Source organism: Falco punctatus (genome assembly GCF_963210335.1).
Source record: "Falco punctatus genome assembly, chromosome: 15".
Lineage (NCBI taxonomy): Eukaryota > Metazoa > Chordata > Aves > Falconiformes > Falconidae > Falco > Falco punctatus.
The window spans coordinates 3,023,804-3,041,809 of NC_137595.1; the positions used below are offsets into that span (position 1 = coordinate 3,023,804).

General features: G+C 44.0%; 1 protein-coding gene across 6 annotated transcripts in view; it reads right to left on the reverse strand.

Annotated features, from left to right (window-relative positions):
• The window catches only part of HDX (highly divergent homeobox), a gene marked incomplete at its 5' end in the record, with an annotated part of 47,199 nt that extends 32,485 nt beyond the window's left edge, over nucleotides 1–14,714 (reverse strand). The window contains 4 exons of one of the 6 annotated variants that reach the window (XM_080365236.1): nucleotides 357–1,481; nucleotides 5,987–6,133; nucleotides 10,848–10,993; nucleotides 14,449–14,714. In XM_080365236.1, coding sequence (XP_080221362.1) covers nucleotides 357–1,481; nucleotides 5,987–6,133 — 1,272 coding nt within the window. Of the gene's footprint in view, nucleotides 1–356; nucleotides 1,482–5,986; nucleotides 6,134–10,847; nucleotides 10,994–14,448 lie in introns of those variants that run through there. The other 5 variants (XM_080365235.1, XM_080365233.1, XM_080365234.1 and 2 more) reach the window with 5 other exon arrangements.
• Between the last annotated feature and the right edge of the window lie 3,292 nt (nucleotides 14,715–18,006).

Consider the following 18,006-nt stretch of genomic DNA (forward strand, 5'->3'; position numbering starts at 1 on the left):
CAAGGGTGTCGCCGTGACACGCGCTGGCAAGCCAAGTCAGGACAACACAGGCTTGAGCACGCACCAGCAGTTGTAGGTATGATCCTCTTCAACCAGAGTTTACTTACTGAATCTATGAAGCCCACACTGACCTTCAATATACAGCTACCCCCTGCCCCGCAGGTAAGGGTGCTGCCACACTGTAGTGCTGCCTGCACCTCTGTTTAAGCAGGAATTCTCTACTGCAACACGTAAACAGAGCACAGCCTGCAGAGAGGTGAACCTGGTGCTTACTAGCTACCAAGGGCCAAAGAAAAGAGTACTTCTCTACAACCTTGTCTTCACGGTTAGAAGACAGAGACAAAGTGACAGATTACCTGGTAATTATTTTGGTTTTGTGACAGCCTCAGTTGACTTGAAGATGTAAAATGAGGAGAAAAGGTACTTCTTGATGGATTAGCACTGTTATATAATGTACTGGATGTTGTATGTAATGAGGTCCGCGCAGGCACGTGATAGTCTCTGTTATGATACAGAATATTGTCAGGCACGTCCCTGGCGTTCACCACCTGTGAACTACAGCTCACATTTCTTCCTGGCCCAGACAAGGCTGCACTTTGGTTCTCTACTCGAACAGAACTGCTGCTTTCACAGTATCTTGAATAGCTTTGTATTTGTGCTCCCATGGATGCTAGCTCTTCTTCTCTAGCATATTCGTCATCCACGTCACCGGTTTCCATCGCGATGGACAGACAGCTGCCTTCCACCGAGCAATGCTTCTGCACCGCGCTTCCTCCCACAATTCTTTGAGGTTGATCTGTAACCGCCAGAGAAAACACTTCGCGGATTTCCAGGTTTTGCGTGCTACAAGAAGGGTCCCTGGAATTAGCCCTTTGTCCAGGGGGCACGTGCGACGTGAGAGCTGCATGTTCTGGTTTCTGTAACCTTTGACATCCCACCGGTTCAGCTTTGCAGGGTCTGTGGCATATCATCGGCTTCTGAGGTAACACCAACTCTGCGGTCTGGACTGACGAACCACCGTAGCTTTTTTTGGTGTGACTATATATGGAGTTTGCAGAATTCAGTACACTTGTTTGCCTAGACAAAATAATAGTCTTTTCCCCTACTAATAGGGAAGCATTTTTACAATGTGGTACTTGTCGTCCTATAGGGATATGCTGCTGCTGAAACTCTGTATCACTTTTTCCTGGTAGTCGTGGAATAGAGGTTTTATGTATTTCTGCCATCGAAGCATTTGTCTGTTTGGTGGATCCTTGCCTACTGGATGAACTCGCAGGACTGTATATACCAGTAACTATTACATCGTTATTAGAAGAGGTCCAAGAAGACTGCTGACTTTGGGATCGAGCAATATTTACCACATTTCTAACTGCTGCTTCTGGAGGTACTGAGGGAGTAGTAGGGACAGTTCCTGGGGGAGTGCCTCCAGATTCTACAGTACTCTTGCTGCTCATCTTCCTTCGTTTATTGCCAACCCACGTCTGCAAACAAACAACAACGACAACAAACACAAAACAAAGCGTTAAATAAGCAGAAAAATTAGGCAGTTCCATTTTTGAGCAATCTGATGAAACGTTAAGTGTTCGAGTTGAGACCTAAGTTTACAAGTACATAAATCACTTACTGATTGAACAATACAGGGTGGAAATCCATGCCTCTCATGCTTGGGATTCGTACACTAACACACAGGAGAACCTCAGTCTTAACTCCAAAGCCCCGGTTTCTCAAAAACCCTGAGGCTGTATTGTGCCTCCTGTCCTAAAATTACCCTAAGATTTATTCTATTGACACTGCTGTGACTAATGCCCCTGAATTTGAGTTTTTAATATTTAGCAACTTGGGATGCACCTATGTAGCTAAACTTTTTTATCCAAAACTGAGAGATACAACCTTCAAACTACCTTGAACAGAAACTGCCAATTCTTGAATTCAGATCAGAGGAAGAAAACGAACTTTTTCTGAAGACAACTACAAAACAATTTTGTGAAGTATTTAGGCCTATAGACTAATTCCTCCTCTGCCAGCTGCACAGACCAAGATCTGATGTCAAAACTTGCTTTTGGAAGACACAGACAAGATAAAGACTCCTGAGATTAGATACCAACAAAAGTTCGCTATTATGGACATTTCCAAAAGTGACAATGACAGTATATGGTTTTGTGTAAAAGACAGTAAAGGAAAAAATACTTGAAAAATGCAGGTACTGTGGCAGTTGGGCACAGGTGAAAATGCACGGCTGTTTCAAACACACAGGAAAGTCTGTCCTGCAAGTTACATATTAAAATATAGCTAAGAGAACTGAAGGGGAAACATTAACTTCAGGTTTGAAAACAAAAGAGTTAACCTGGTGGAAGCATCAGCTCTAACACTGGAAGCCTAAGCACCACCTAACTATTCCTGGCAATTTCAGGACCAGAGAGACAAGACTTGCTCAGTTCTTTTGTATGAATTGTACTGAATGTGAGGGCATACGCGAGCAGGAATCAAGTGCTAAAGAACAAAACCCAAGCTTTTGCATCTGCTTATGCTGGTTATGATCAGATATGCATACAGAGGTACAGTGAAACAGTCTTCTGCACCGTTCTGGATATCATCTGCTGTACACCTAAAACCAAACCAAAGCAAAATCTCAACATTCAGCAACCCAAACCAGTTGATTTAATCAATAAACTCCCTCACCCCATAAAAAGCAAACTGCACTGAGTACCTATCTTGGGTTTCCATCTCATCACATGAAAGGAGGAAAGCTTTCTTCACATAGCGATACCTGCTAAGGAAGTAAACAGATTTTTCTACAGGAAAACATACATAACTGACATACAGAAGTATGTTGAAGTCTCCATTCCACTCATTTTTGTTGGCAAATTTTACAAAATGCCTAATTTGAGGCATGATTTGTTGCATGCAGTAAAATCTCAGTTACTACTGATAAAATTTCTCAAAGGCAAGTTTAAAACCACAAATTACAGCCACAGACCTCAAGTTACTTTCTGTTATTGCTTAAAACATATTTAGAAGATCAATTTTTTTTTTTTGTAGTTTCTCCTCATTCAGTAAACCTTCAAGATAGAATTTATAGTTAAATAGACACTGCAAATTTTGGGCCAGGAAAAACAATTTCATCCCCAGCTTTTCCAACTGTGTAGAAATAGAATCTGAAGTTTTTTTCCTCACAGTTTTCCTGAAAAGAAATGCATTCAAAGAAATGCAAATAACATATTAGCACTACTATTCACTTGGGATTACAGTACAGTTTCATGAGATAGCACAAGTCAGATCTGCCGCTGCTGAGAGTCCCATTCTCCTGACCACGTCACCAGCTTCTTACTTCTTACTCCCACTATTTATCCAAAAGCACCCACCTGAAGTGAGTGCAACTCCCCCAGAAGGCACAAAACTGAATTGGAAAAAAAAAAAAAAAAAAGAAAAGAAAAGAAAAGGTGTTGGTAAGATTAGCAAATTTAAGTGGGTTACTCTTAAACTGAATAAATTTGAGAGATGATCAGCACAAGAAAGACAGGAGAGAAAGAACTGCATAGCTGGGAGATGGGAAAGAGTACAAAATCTCCCACTTTTAGCACTGAGAAGAATTATGTAAAACTATACCCTGAGACCAAAAGGGAAGCTCCACATTCTTGTGAGCTTGATGGTCACGTTATTAATTTAGGATGTGGCAGAGAACTCGCCGAGTACAAAATATCCTAAGAAAAGCGACACACATCTTTGTTTCAACCAAGTTCCCCAACTAGTAAGTTTTGGGAGCAGAGTCTCTAACACTGAAAGCATTACTGAACTTCCTAAATATTACTTAGGAGGAAGAGAAGCTTCTAGAAGAGATTATACAGCAAAAGTCCAGCTGTTAAGAAAATTGCCTGGACTTAAAGAGACTCTGATTTTACATTCCCAGTTTGAGTCTGGCAGAGCTGGAACTTCAGACTGTCCCACAAACCAGAAACACACCACAGAGGGCCTGTCAGTGGTACCTGGCCACTAGAAGGTCCATCCTAAATCTGCAAATAAAGTGTCCTCAGGAAAACTTTCAAGACATGTAAAAGAATAACGAAGCAGTAACTCTCTAACTCTTCCGATACCTGCTGTTGTACTACGGGGAGAACCCCACACCACCTCCCCGACTGTTGCTCCCAGCACTCACTGGTACTTCAAAAATCAGACTTGGAGAACTTTGGCACTTCATCAAGTCACGTTACTCACATTTCACGTAAAGACAAAAAGCAACTAGCAGAAGTATGCCAATATTCATGAAGGAAAGCAGGCCATTCAAACCTGACGTAGCTAGAAGAGGTCTCTTAAATCTGAAGAGGGCCAGGGTTTTTCTCCAGGAGTACCACATTTCCTAATCTTGAAAGGCAGAACATATTTTTATGTATTGCAGTAATAAAATCTGTAGAGTTGTACATCAAATCATAAATAGGACTTTTCTTTTTTCCAACCCAGCTCAAGATTGGAAAGACTGGATGTAGTTCTATGGGACAAGGCTATAGAAATCCTGATTCAGGGAAAAAAATTCATAGAGTTGGAATTTGAATTACAACAGTTACATTTACAGAATTCATGTTCCTATTACAGTCGTCTTTGCAAGTGCCAGCTGCAACCTCAGTATCATTTTGGTGGACATTGTACAAAGTACTACTCTCTGTCCAAGAGTTTTATAAGAAAAAAAAAAAAAAAAAAAGAAAAAAGGTGAGGGAAGACTGGGAGGGGTGGGTTGTAAAGAAGAGAAAGGTAAGATCATGCAAAAATATGACAAATGCAGGAAAAATGCTGGGTCTGTTTCCATTGCACTTCACAAGTAGGAAGAAAGTTTAACTACTGCAAATATGAGCTTCGTAAGGGGAAAAAAACTAAGGGGAGAAGGGCATGATACGTTATTGCAGTAAGGGGAACAGAGAGGGAAAGGGAAATATGAAGATGGAGAGTGAATGAGGACTGGAAGTAGAGGAGAGACTGGCTGCCTCCTCTAGGTCCTTCAATCAGAACAAAAATAGAAAAACAGGCCTCAACTGCATCATCAGCATCCAGATTCCTGTTACAACTATTTGTCTATTCAGGGAGTCTGAATTTCTGGCTTGACTTTCAGAACTTCCCACTGCCTGGAGCTGAGAAAGCAAGTCTCGGTATTTACAGCGTATTTTGAGGGAGGGGAATCCAGGTATGAATTAGGGAGTCACTGTTAATATACCACTGGTACATCATTTAAAAATCCACCAGGCTCTTCTTACTTCTTCCTCTTCGGTGTCCAGTGTTCCAGCAACTCCTAGTAGCTCCACTACCGTTATTTTTTCAGCTAATGCTTCACGATTTCTATTTCTGCTCTGAGACAACAGCCATTTTGTTGTCTAGTGTTTCACAAAGGGATTATTATTTCCCTTCCCATGGAATTCACAGACTTTGGAAGAGCTCCTGTTAGCACTAGTGACATTCTTCTTTTGTAAGAAAAGAATGTACTTACTGTAAATAAACCGTGAGGGACCACAATATTTATGATTGTGACATGGAATACAAGTGTGACAGAGTGTGTCAAAAGAAAAACTTCCACAGTTATTCCTCCAAACACATTAGGTTATAGAAATTTGTTTAACTTAAAAATAGTTTCCTAGTAACATGACCTTTCTTTGATACAATACATGGCACAAGGTTTCTATAGGGCAAACTAATATGCAATTTAATAAATAAGTGAAATGAAAACCAAACCAAAACACCATTAACAAAAGACAAACAAACAGAACAAAGATCACTCCTTGTGCAATCGAGTCCCTGCTAAATACAGCAATCACGTGAAGACATTTCAGTGAAAACAGACTATGAACAGGGTCACTGGATAAAAATGAACATGTCACACACGCACACTGAAGTCTAATTTAAGACAAGTATGAAGTTAGAGACTCCAGTCCTCTACAGATATTTTATGTAAAGACACGAACGTGTATAACTTTAACATACAAATTTGGAAGGCCTCAGTACTTACCCTGACTACACTGAAGTCCAGTTTAGTTTCTTGTGCACACTGTAATATGAGCTGAAAGCAATTTTTACTTTGATTTGTCATTCCATTTTCATAATAACGCTGTAATATCCTTTGTTGTTCTACAGTAAATACAGAACGCAGATTCATCTAAAAATAAAAGAAGATACTCTGAAAGTTGGAATAAAAACTGTAATATTTGCAGAATGCACAGGCTCTCATTTATGCTTGCTGTGATAACACTGAGTGTTGTCCTGTTTTCTTTCCAAATTCCTTTACCAACACTTTTACTTACTTTCCAAAAAAATCTATTACAGTCAGCAATACTGATTCCTCTGTGAAAAGCTAAGTTGAACAGGTGAACTACATGTGTGGAACAACACTAACAGCCTTTCATAAATAAATAAATATTACATTGTGTTGCTAAGTCCAAGAGCCTCTAGTTTCAAAGAAAAAGTTTCTCCCTTGTAAAAATAAACAAACAAAGGCATTAGGCAAAACAGAGTAACACCAGCAGCTCCAACAATATTGGCCAGTCTGTTTCCACTTCCCTACCGAAAAAAAGAGAGAAAATCTGAGATAAAATAAAGGTGACTGTTTGGCAGGAGTAAAGTTTCCACTGTCTCCAGCTTCAGCAAACCCTACACTCCATTACGGCTGGTCATGCTACTCCTGCTGTGTCAGCACCAGCGCTCCCAGCTGCAAAGTCACAGGGATTGAGGACCAGAACTGAAGACCAACTCGGGGTGGGGGGAAAAGACCCAAAGAGAAGGGCTTTAGGTGGTTCTGGTCCAGCCCACTGCAATGCTGATGCTCTAATACTAACACCGAGGAGGGACCACCCAAATCACAGCCTGCCTTTAGAAAGGCTCAAGCCACTGTGAAACTGTACCCCGAGGCTATAAATCCAGCATTTTAAGAACACTTAAGGGTTGTTTTACAGGGGCATAAGCCAGTGCTTGCTACAAGGCTTCAGGACACGTTCCTGCCCCTTGGCTCTGTTCCTGCCCCTTGGCTCTGTCCGCAGCCAGGCGCACTCAACCAGCATGAAGACCCCCATGCTCCTCCCAGGCTTACAGCAAGTCTTTGGGTCTTGTTTTCAGCCTCAGCAGTGGCTCCCCCGCCACAAAAGAGCTTCCCTGTGCAGGGACAGGGCAGACACTGTGGTCTAGGCCACTGGGCATACTGGGGAGCAGTGCTCCCCCTGCCAGCCTGCCCTCTGGCCCACGCGCGCTGAGCATCCCCCCTGGGCAGACCCTAACTGCATCCCTGCCCCAGCCATGCCCCAGCCAGGCTCAGCACTGGGTACACTGGGCCACGGCAGGCTCAGGGTGGCCAGGGACAAGGCAGCCCCGTCAGCAGCAGTTTAGTGAACACATTAAAGCAGACACAGCTCTGTTACGCACACAAATTTGTGCCCTAGTTTGGAAAAGGCAAACTGCTGAATATTACCAAGTGCAGAACAGACTCCCTAAACGCAAAACAGAGTTTTATGCTCTTATTATACAGTCTATACAGGCAAAGAATATAATCCTCTGGTTATATGTAAGAAAAGAAGAGCCCCATCACCAGAGGGCTTCAGAACGGGGCCATTTGGAGGGTGTTTTGCCCCAAACAGGAGGCCACCAGCTGAGACACCACAAGCACTGCCCAGGAACAACCTGCATCTGACTTAGCACTCAGAAAGCAAAACAGTCAAGTTATTCTTAATACTTTCAGTACATATATCAAAATAATGCAGAACAAACTGGACAATAAGAAACGGTATGTCATCTTGTAGGAAATTAAAGGGGACGAGAGAACCCTTTGTAGCTACCAAACTTTTAGTTACAAGTTTTGGAAATTTGGGGTGGAAAGGAGGAGAGTAGCAATATACTTAACCTTTGCCTAAGAACTGCTTCCAATTTAGAGCAAATAAAATTATTAAGGGCTCAAAAGCATGAGTAGACATCCAACTCTTTCACATTATTAATCAAGATGACTATACCCTGTAATGGTAATGGATAGAGTTTGACAGGCCTTGATAAAGAAAGAGATTAATATCTAGAATTTGGAGTAAAATGCTTGTAGGCCAGAGCTTTGACTTCAGTCTACTTTCCTCTATACATCAACAAACAATAGGAAAATCACTACCTACCTATTTCTAAAAATTACCATTTCCTTTTCAATAACACTTAAAACAGAAGATGATTTTTCAATCACATTTTTCGCATTATTAAATGCAGCACTACCAGCCACATTACAAGTCAGGCTTCGCCAGAGTTACGCCTACCCCAGAACGCGTGTCCAGTCACAGTCAGAGCTGGGCAAAGGAGACTCTTGCTCTGAATACTCTGCTGTTTAAAGAAATTTATAGTAAGCAACAAACGAGACAATTATTAGCCCATTAACCAATCAAAAGAGTTCATAAAAATCTACTTCATAAAAAGTTAAGAACTGTCTTCAGATCTCCCATGTAGATTTGCAAAATGCAGCCACCAACTGATCTGTTACTTTTACAGAATACAGAAGAGTTGATTTTGTGGTTCTTTTTCCTCCTGTGCAATTGGCAGGACCCAGCTTACACTTCTGTGTCTACTATTCTTTCAGTACCAGTGGTCCCGTTTTATTTAGTTGAGATCAGTTACCACAAATGACCTCATCAGAAATAGTTATGAGCCTCCTATCCTTCCAGATCCAGATGGTCCGTCATCCAATAGCTCCAGCATTTATATCCATAGGCTCATCAAAAAGAAGCATGCTCTGCAAATAGTTCATTAACTGTGATGAAGACTCCTCCAACTGCAAGACAAATTTTTAGAATCAGATCTGATGACCTGCAAGACGTGTGTCAGGTCCTTGACACATTTTTTAATTATGTGGATTTCTGTATCCAAAGTCACTTCTGTGTTAAAATACTTTCATTGTCGTATTTGACATCTGTAGTTTAGATAAGGACAGGGTGGAGTGTTTTGATGAAATCTCTTGATCTTCAGATGAAGCTGTATATGCATTGCATGACAGACTTCACCTAGCTAAGCTCAAGAGAGGTCATGGTCTGGTTTAATAAAAAACTCATTTTTGTAATTTATTTTAATCACTTGTAAACTACACCTGCCAACCAAAATACTGCTAAGATTCCTTAGTAACTTCTGCCTTGAATCCAGTCAAGTACAGCTCAGAGGATCTGTGCAGGGGGCCATCAGAAACTGATTTAAATAAACAGGTTGCAGGACCCTACAAACATCGGGTTATGGGAACTGAGACATAACTTGAGTTTACATCCCAACATCTAAACGTTCAGGTAACGAGGTGAGACTTTATTAATACTTTTGTTTTAAATATACTGAATGCTAAGTCAATAGACAGTTCTGTACCATTTCCCACTGCCCCACCTATCCACACAAATATTTATAAAAACTACAGAAGTGGCATTAAAATATTCTTGAAATATCATCAGCTATCCTGCTGTGTAAATCATTCTTATTTATTCTGCTCTGCCAATTACTTTTTGGTTGGGTTTGTCGGTTTTTGTTTGGGTTTTTTTGTTTGTTTGTTTTTTAAATCCCTGCCTTTACCAGAGGCGACAGCAATTTACAGGTAAATTGCAGAATAAAACAAGAGTGCACACACAGTGTTCAGCAGGGCCACGCAGGCAGCTACATCTGCCCAACAGAAAACCTGGTTCAAATTCTACTAAAATACTAAACTCAATGAAAACTAACCAAACCACTGGATCCACAAGTCCACTACAACAAACCATTCTATTACACCCCAATAATACTTTGAACTATGCTACAGTTGCTTGGCTATTAACAAGTAGATGTTAAGCTCCAGACAGCAATAGTAAGTGATAGGTAACCTCAACATATAGCACTAATGCCTAGAATAAAACCCTGATAAACCCAGGGTGGGTTTTGCTATTTGGGTTGCAGATGTAGCAGAACCTCCAGAGATATGTGCGCTGGTCATAGCTGGGCAGCAAATACGACTTCACATGAAAATCTTAGATTACACAGGAGAGAAAGAAAATAAGAATCACAGTTTATTTGCTTTTTTAACTGCCTACAAAATAATTTCTAACTAGGTATAGAAGATCACAAGATTACTATTAGTGTAAGAAATTGCAGTAAGAACCTCCAAGCACACAATCTCAGTATCGTAGGCCAAAACAATAACTAGCATACTGATTTCACACTAGTGTGTAGGACGTTTGGCAATATTCCTTCTCTTGCAGGTTAAAAGCTCACGGACAGAATGCCATCCGTAAAGTCCAGACGGAGATCAGTTTGCTATCCGCAGTTCTTAAGTGCTTATTTAGAATACGTAAAACAGTAGCCTGTGTTGAATAAACCAGTAACTGAATGTTTGGAAGCTCCATTAGAAAGCCACAAAGTCCAAAGCCATCACGTTAATCCATGAAGCGCTGCCTCTGTGTATCTGATCTTCACAGGCAACAAGTTTTGCTCACTTTCTGTACCTGTCAGACCTAGCAATTTATCTACATTAAGTGCACTGAGCATTCAAGCACCTACAAGAACATAATGTTGCTGTGTCTGAGACAAATTAACACAGGGTATATTCATCAGAGGATGACACCAATTCTTTTTCTTTAGACATACTACCTGTCTAGCATCAGTTTTCATAGTTACGCAGAACGAGATATTAATTCTTATGTTTTCTTTAATATGGGAAACAACTTACAAAGTCCTGACATGACTAAGCATTAAGGTAGCCACGTCAGTATCAAGGGAATCAGCAGGTCATACACATTCATAATGGATTCTGTATCATTCAAACCAATCTCAGTAACTTCAAAGCAAATAAACTCCTTTTCCCAGTCTGTGTACTTATGAAGCACTCCAGTTTCTTCAGGATTTCTCACCTTTGTCTTGAACCTCAGACTCCAAGTTAGAAATCCACATGGATTTTTATGATAACTTCATTTTGATCTTGACTTGCCAAGCTTAGAAAACATGCATTTGAGCTTTTGGGAAGCCAGGTGTCCAGCTGGTTAGCAACACATTGGCACTGAAAAGAGAGTTTGTTACAGAAAAGAACTCTGTGAAATGCAATAAAATTCAGGCAAAGCATTATGCAAATTATGCAGTATTCCATGAATGTCAGTTATACTTTCACTTCAATAAAAGACAGAGGTGGCAAAACAGTATTTTTAAGGATTCAACATATGCCTTATCTGTTAATAAAATAAGGCAGCCTTGGCCAAGTATGTTGGTACCTATGTGACAGCACAGAAAATAATCCACGACAAATGAAAAAGCAAGTTTCCTCTAAGAACTTCCTTCACCCCTGCTACGTGTCCTAGGCCAACTAGCATCATTCAGCTTTCCACTTTGATGGTCTCCTACTCCTCAACGTTCTGTAAACCCATCAATATAAAGATGTTCTTCATTCCCTTTCTAAACTGAACACTAATTAAAAAAAGTAATAATCACAGCAGCAGAAGCATCCCTTTGCTGTATGCGGTGGTTCAGGAGACGTAAATGTAGTCCAAGTGCTAAGTCAGGCACTGCGGAGACATGAGATCCAGGGGCTGGTGAGTGATAAGAACGAGGACAGGAACTCCACGCCCTTCAGTTTCTCCAAGACTGCTGAGTACAGGCCTCATGAAGGACAATGCCCCTAACAGACTGCGACCTGTCATACTGGCTCCTCTTCAGATGACATTAAGGTTATTCTTACAGCTGAACACCTTTAGACTTCTTTAGCTGCCTGAACAACTTTTTTCACCGTATACACCTTCCCTCCCCTTCCGTGGCAAGAATGAGCCCAAGCGGTGAGGCGAGAACACAAAAGAACTAATGCCGAGTTTGTTTCTGAAGTAGTAGTGCATTTGCTTCATGAAAAAGGTACTTAATGTAACAATTATCCCATACAGTTTGCCGCAAACGCCTAGTCCTTCCACCCTTGTTAATTTATTCAGCATCCAAAATTAAGAATCTCACCAGGGAGACCTGATGAAGCCCTGAGATGTATTTTTAGAAACTAATGAAAACAGCTTGGTGTCCGGGAGTACCACAAAAGAAATAACAACAATAAGAAACTGGGAATAATCCTCTATCAATGATCCCCTAGTTATGGGAAAAAAAAAATAAAATTCAAGAGTTACTTAGCTGTTCTGCAATGACTGCTTGAAAGATCTGGAGGCAAAAAAAAAAGAAAACAACAAAAAAAACAACAAAAAAAAAGGCAAAAAAAAAAGCAGTGTAAGGAAAAAAGATTTTATGTGGTCTAAAGTCTGCCTACAATGTATAGCATTACAGTCTTGGTGTCAAAATCTCTAAATATTAAGATTACTGAGCCAAGTAAACTTACAAGGCAAATCTTCATAGAATACTACATTAATACTATTTAATTTGGAAAATAGGAAATAAAAACTTAATGATACTCCTCTCATTTCAACCAGTAACAGAAACTAATCTTGGATGTGAAATTATAATAAATAAAAAAGATAATTCGCTCAGAATACAAGCCACCACAAAGTAACCAAATGTAAAAATCTTTATGGTATAAAACACGTACAAGTGTCAGGGATTAACACATAGCGATAAAAGGAAACAAGCAGTTTCTGAGAGGGTTTGGGGGATTTTTTAACCTCAGCGCCAAAGCAGAATTTGTTTGGAAAAAAAGTCACCTTATAAAAACCTGTAAGCCTATTACTGTTTTAGTCTGTCCATCCATAAGAGGTACAACAAGAAAATCTGCATGCTCCTCAGCGGACTTTTTTTCTTTCCCTTCGCAGGTCTCCAGTGGTACAAAATAACAAGGCTCAGTGCCAATATAAATTTGAGACAGAACTGCAACTATAATAAGAAAGCTATTATATACACAAATAAAATAAGCCTGCAGTAGCAAGAGCTTTAGAAACCTGAACTGTACCAGCAATCACCTAATTCACTTTCCATGCCTGCAAAAAAACATTTTTTTTTGCACATCCCAAATGGAAAGAAAACCACCAACTGACCAACCAACTTACACATCATGTGTGGAGATACTGGACATGCATCTAGCAACTATGTTTAATAACTGAATGTGTAGGTTACCACCTCTTTCCTACACAGGCCAAACTAGCTGCAGCTACAGAGTGCAAGTGTGGTAGATTATGTGTACAGTCAGGTAAGTGTAATATACAGCCTGCCTTGTAAAACTACTATTAAAAATCCATGACTCGCAGCACAACTGCTTCCCTCTCCACCAAGTACAGCGTTGTAATATTGTATTACAGCTCTACCAATAAAATGCAGCCCGACAGCCCTCGGTACCTTAATAACATAATAACCGACGACCACAACTCTGCAGGTTTATGCATCACATCCATTTTATTCATGCAAATTAGACTTCTGACTTCAACTGGATTAGCCACATGTTTTATACTAAGCACGTACACAAGCGTTTGTTAAGACCTGTATCAGATAAAAGGAAAAGAATACTAAACCGTAGTTTTACTCTAAAGAAGCAAGGTACTTCACGCCTCCAGTTCAGAGGATGGAGAATCACTTTTGGCTGCGTTACACAGGGCCTTACGCACCGTACCAGCGGCCCCGGGCTAACCGAACGCAGGGGCACAGGGCTGGGGACTGCTCCTTACTCCCAGGTGGGGCTAAGCCCAGCTGCAACAGCCGCTCCCAGCGTGTCCCACTGCCCACCCCTCCGCAAGGCGCGCCCCGCGCTTCCTCCTCCTCGGGGCCCCCGAGTACCCGAGGGCTAACGCCGGGCACCGAGGGGCCACTACAACCGCCACCGTGTCTGGCACCAAAAGCGGCCCAAGCGGCCGCCTGAGAGGGGGCGTCCTCACGGGACGCAAGGTCTGCGCTGCGGTGACAGACCCCTACCGCTGCCAGCCCCGCTCGCGCCGGGCGCCCCGGTGAGGGCCCCGCAGGCCGCCCCGCACGGAGCGGCGGTACGCGATAACCTGCCACCGCGGCCCTCCCAGCCACCCCCCCAGCCTCCGCCTGCCCCAGCCCGGCCTCCGGGCGCCGCCCCCGCCCCGACGCGAGGGGCCACCAGGGGCCACAGGACCCCGGGGCGCCGGGCGCAGCGGAGGGAGGCGGAGCCGCCGGGCGCTCGGGGCGCTGCGCGCACGCGCCAGCCCCGCAGCTCGCCGCGCAGGCGCAGTGCGGCGCAGGCGGCTCCCGGCGCGCGGGGCCGCGGGAGTGGGGTGACGGACACACGCGCGTGCGCAGTCGCGCGGCGGCGGCGGCGGGTGCCCCGCGCCTCTGCGGGCCGGCGGGGGAGGCGCAGTGCGCATGCGCGCCCGAGCTGCCTCTGCGAGCGCGAGCCCGCGCGGCCGCCCTCCCCCACCGCCAGGCCGCCGGCCCAGGGGCATCATCATCATCATCATCATCTTCCTCCTCCTCCTCCTCCTCCCCGCCCGCCCGCCGCGCCCCTCCCGGGCGGGCACCCGGCTGCCCCCCCGGGACTCGCTCGCGCCCGCCCCCCGCCCCCGCGCGGCGCGCCGGGCTTACCGTGCTGCGCGGGGCTGGTGCGGGGGGCCCGGGGCTCCGGATTCAGCCGGTTTCGGCTGGGTCGGTCCCGGCGTCACACAATGAAATCAGCGCCTCCGATCATTAATTCTCATCATGATCGTGACGTCAGCGCAGACAGCGGCCAATGGGAGCGTAAGATCAGCGCCGGCCGGGACAGTGCTCGCCCCCGCCCCTCGCCCGGGGGGGCGCGCGGTGCAGCTCCGCCGGGCCGGGGGCCGCCGCGGGGAGCGGCCACCACCGGGGCTCCGGGCCGCCCCAGCGCCGGGGCAGCGCCGCACAGGCGGCGGGCCGGGGCAGGCAGTGCCGCGCCGCCCCGCAGCCCCTCAGCGCACAGCCGCCTGGCCCCCGGCGCCACCCGGCCCGGGCAGCGCTGCCCCGCCGCGGGCCCTCCTGCGGGGCTCGGCCGCCCGGAGGCCTGGCCCGGGCCCTGGGTGCCTGGGCCCCGGCTGGGTCCCCGCTGCGGGCAGGTGGCGGTGGGCGCCGTGGAAGGGCCTACGTGTTAAGGCGGCACCGGCGTTTTCAGAGAGAAAGAAATAGCGGATAGCCAGCTAAATAAAGCTCGCCGTGTTTTACAGCCTTGTTGTGCCGCTCTGGGCGGACAGGTACTTGTGCCTGGTAAAATCTGAAAAGCTCGACCAAGGATCAGGATTGCAATTTCACGAACACGATGGCAGTCAAGGAATAAAACTTTTAATTGCTTAGGGCGAAGACCTTTGGTCTGGGAAGAAAGGGAGTGGCCATATCTTCAGGTTGGCAGCTCAGGGCCGGTGCCCTCATGGAGGCCGGGCATCCCAGCTGGGTGATGGTGGGAGCTGGCAGTGGTACAGGCACCACGACAGAAACCAGGCACGCTCATCACCCTGTGTCACTGCGGGGGCCGCGGTAAGGCCGGGCGCTTTGATGCCAGCCCTCCGCCGGGCTCGGGTTCCCATCCAAAAGGCAGCCAGGTGGTCAACGACCAAGTGGGAAGTCTGATACGGGTCATCCATACTGATGGATTATGTGGTAGAAAACGTGTAAAGTCGTTATTTATTGGCGCAGCTATAGGGGCACTTACAAAGTCTGAATCAGATTTGAGGCCTTGTTTTAATTATAAAGCCTGTAGGTATGCCGTGTTCCTATGCAGAATAGTTTACTCTGCAAGTCACAGTGTTAAAATATTAAAACAGGCAATTATTTTGTGCAATTACTATCATTAGAGCTCTTGGTAAACATTTCTGCGGGACTGAAATAAAAGAATTGCTACCAGTTATTTGGAGGCAGGGAGGAGAAAAGGGGTCAATGTGTTTATTTTAAAATTACAGCAAGTTATTCACATTGTTTAAAAATTTTAACACTTCACGTAATACTTCTGACATATTTAACACTGTTTCTGGCCTCCTAATTTTGTCTGTGGTTTTCGGTGCAGCAGCAAGATGTGCTGAATGTTTGGTCATCCACAAATAAAACATGTCCTTCTATAGCATCCTTTCATAGTTGAATAGTAGTTCATGGTCTGTCCACGTTGTAATTACATTTCCTCCACCACTCCTGAAAGTCAATCAATTAATAAAGCTTAATCTGAGCTAAAGATCTTAGATTACTTGAATTGTTTCAGTAAAGTGAAGCCTTTACGTCAGCTTTCCTGCTTTATAAAGCAGAAGACGGATCAAGCCAGCTTTCCTGTGGTAATGTACATCTCTCCTGGTGTAGCTGATGTGGAGAGCTTCTCCAAGAAATTAGGATAATATAGCAGATATATTGCTCGAGCCACCGCAGAAAACCAGCATGAGGAAGCAGCTGAGGATAGGGGGAGGGGGTTATCCCTTTGGGTAGCAGCCCCCAATTGTGTTGGATTAGATGTAGTAGTAAACACCCTGAATTTAATAACAGGATCTTACGGATATCAGTATGTTTTAAACCCTAAATCTTGTATTATGCTGCTTCTTCCCCTAGATACATTCCCTTCCTCTGTGTGCCATCAACACGCACCTTGTAAAAATTAAATAGAGCAACCATAAAAACCCTACACCACTTTAATAGAAAATATTGTTTTGGAATTTGCGATGGAATGCTTCTAGAGAAATTTGGTACATTTTCTTCTCACATTATCTGGGGCTTGGGAAACAAAAATTGTAAGACTGTCTCCCTAAAATCCTTTGCAAAAGTTACAGTGGTGTTGATAAAATACAGCTTATTAAACTCTTCTAAAATGCTGAATAACAGAAAGTAATATTTGAAGGGCTCTTATCTGAGTAACAATGGGCTCACTGGTGCTTTTTCTAGAGTTGATATCAAAAAGTCATAGAATCATTTTTAAATGACCAGCTGTGTATTTAAGTCATCAAAGAAACAAGTATGCAGACTTGCGACTAAACAAAAAGATTTATAGATCACAATAAGAGAAATTTGCCTTGGTATAAAAGGTAAGACTAAGAGCTTAAGCAGAAAAATCTATATCCAGCAAGAAGAATATGACAATTAAAAAAGAGGTAAAGGATGTGTGAAAAAATGTATTTGTGGTGCAGGGTACAAGAGGTGCACTCAACAATATGCTCTTTACAATGTAGAAGTGTAAACTGATCATGTCGGTTAAAAAAGCTGCTGCTGTTTGCTGCAGTGGAGTGACAAGCTCCAGAAAGAACTCCATAGTATTTACTTCCTTCCCCGGTATTGCCTCTCAGCGAGACAAACCTTGAGGGAAAAACTGTGGCAGGATGAAATAAAACAAATGTTCTGCTACTGCAACCAGATCCACATGTGTTCTCATTCATTAATAGTAGATTTAAATTAAGGGGGGCTGGCAAATTGGTCCAGTGGTTTAAACAGTAGCCCAGTACATAAAAGGACTTCTTACATGAGGGAATTAGCATCAAAGCGAGACTCTCTGATGTAGCTACTTTGTATTAGCTCATTAAACTAATTAGCTCAGCTTACTATTAGTTACTTAGCTCGGTGTGCGTTACTGCTTCTACGTGGCAGAAAAAGAATTTCTGCGAGGTACGTGCGCTGGTTTCTAGGCGCTGTGCGTAGGTATCCCCTGCTTTGACAGCAACCGCGAGGGGCAGCTGTCCGTCCTTCCCACAGGGGATGTGGAGGAGGTCAAACCCTGATTTTGTATTCCACGCTCAGGAACCCCATGTAAAATCACACCGTTCTTCTCTTCCCCCATTGCAAGACCTTCTCCCTTTTCCAGCAGTTCATACCGTTTTCAGATTTGTAGCAGATTGTGCAGGTGAGAGAAGTTTCTGTAATGATGCCCTAGAAGTGTCCCAGAGAGAGGAGCTGGTGTGTGACCCTCAAGTGACGAACCTCAACAATTTGGGCCGTTTGGTTTAGAGCAATGGCTGCTACTTCCATTTCTTAGTTTTCTGTTGGATCTAGAAAACACTAGGAAAGCCAATGAGGCAAAACCAACCCACTTAACAGAAACTTTTCTTAGGACAGCTTTACTCAATTCATTATGCTGTTTTTTCCGGCGATGCCATGAAGGACATAATCTCTAAGCCAGACCTGAGAGTGAGCTGATAGAGTCAGCGGCCTCTCGGGGAAGGGTGG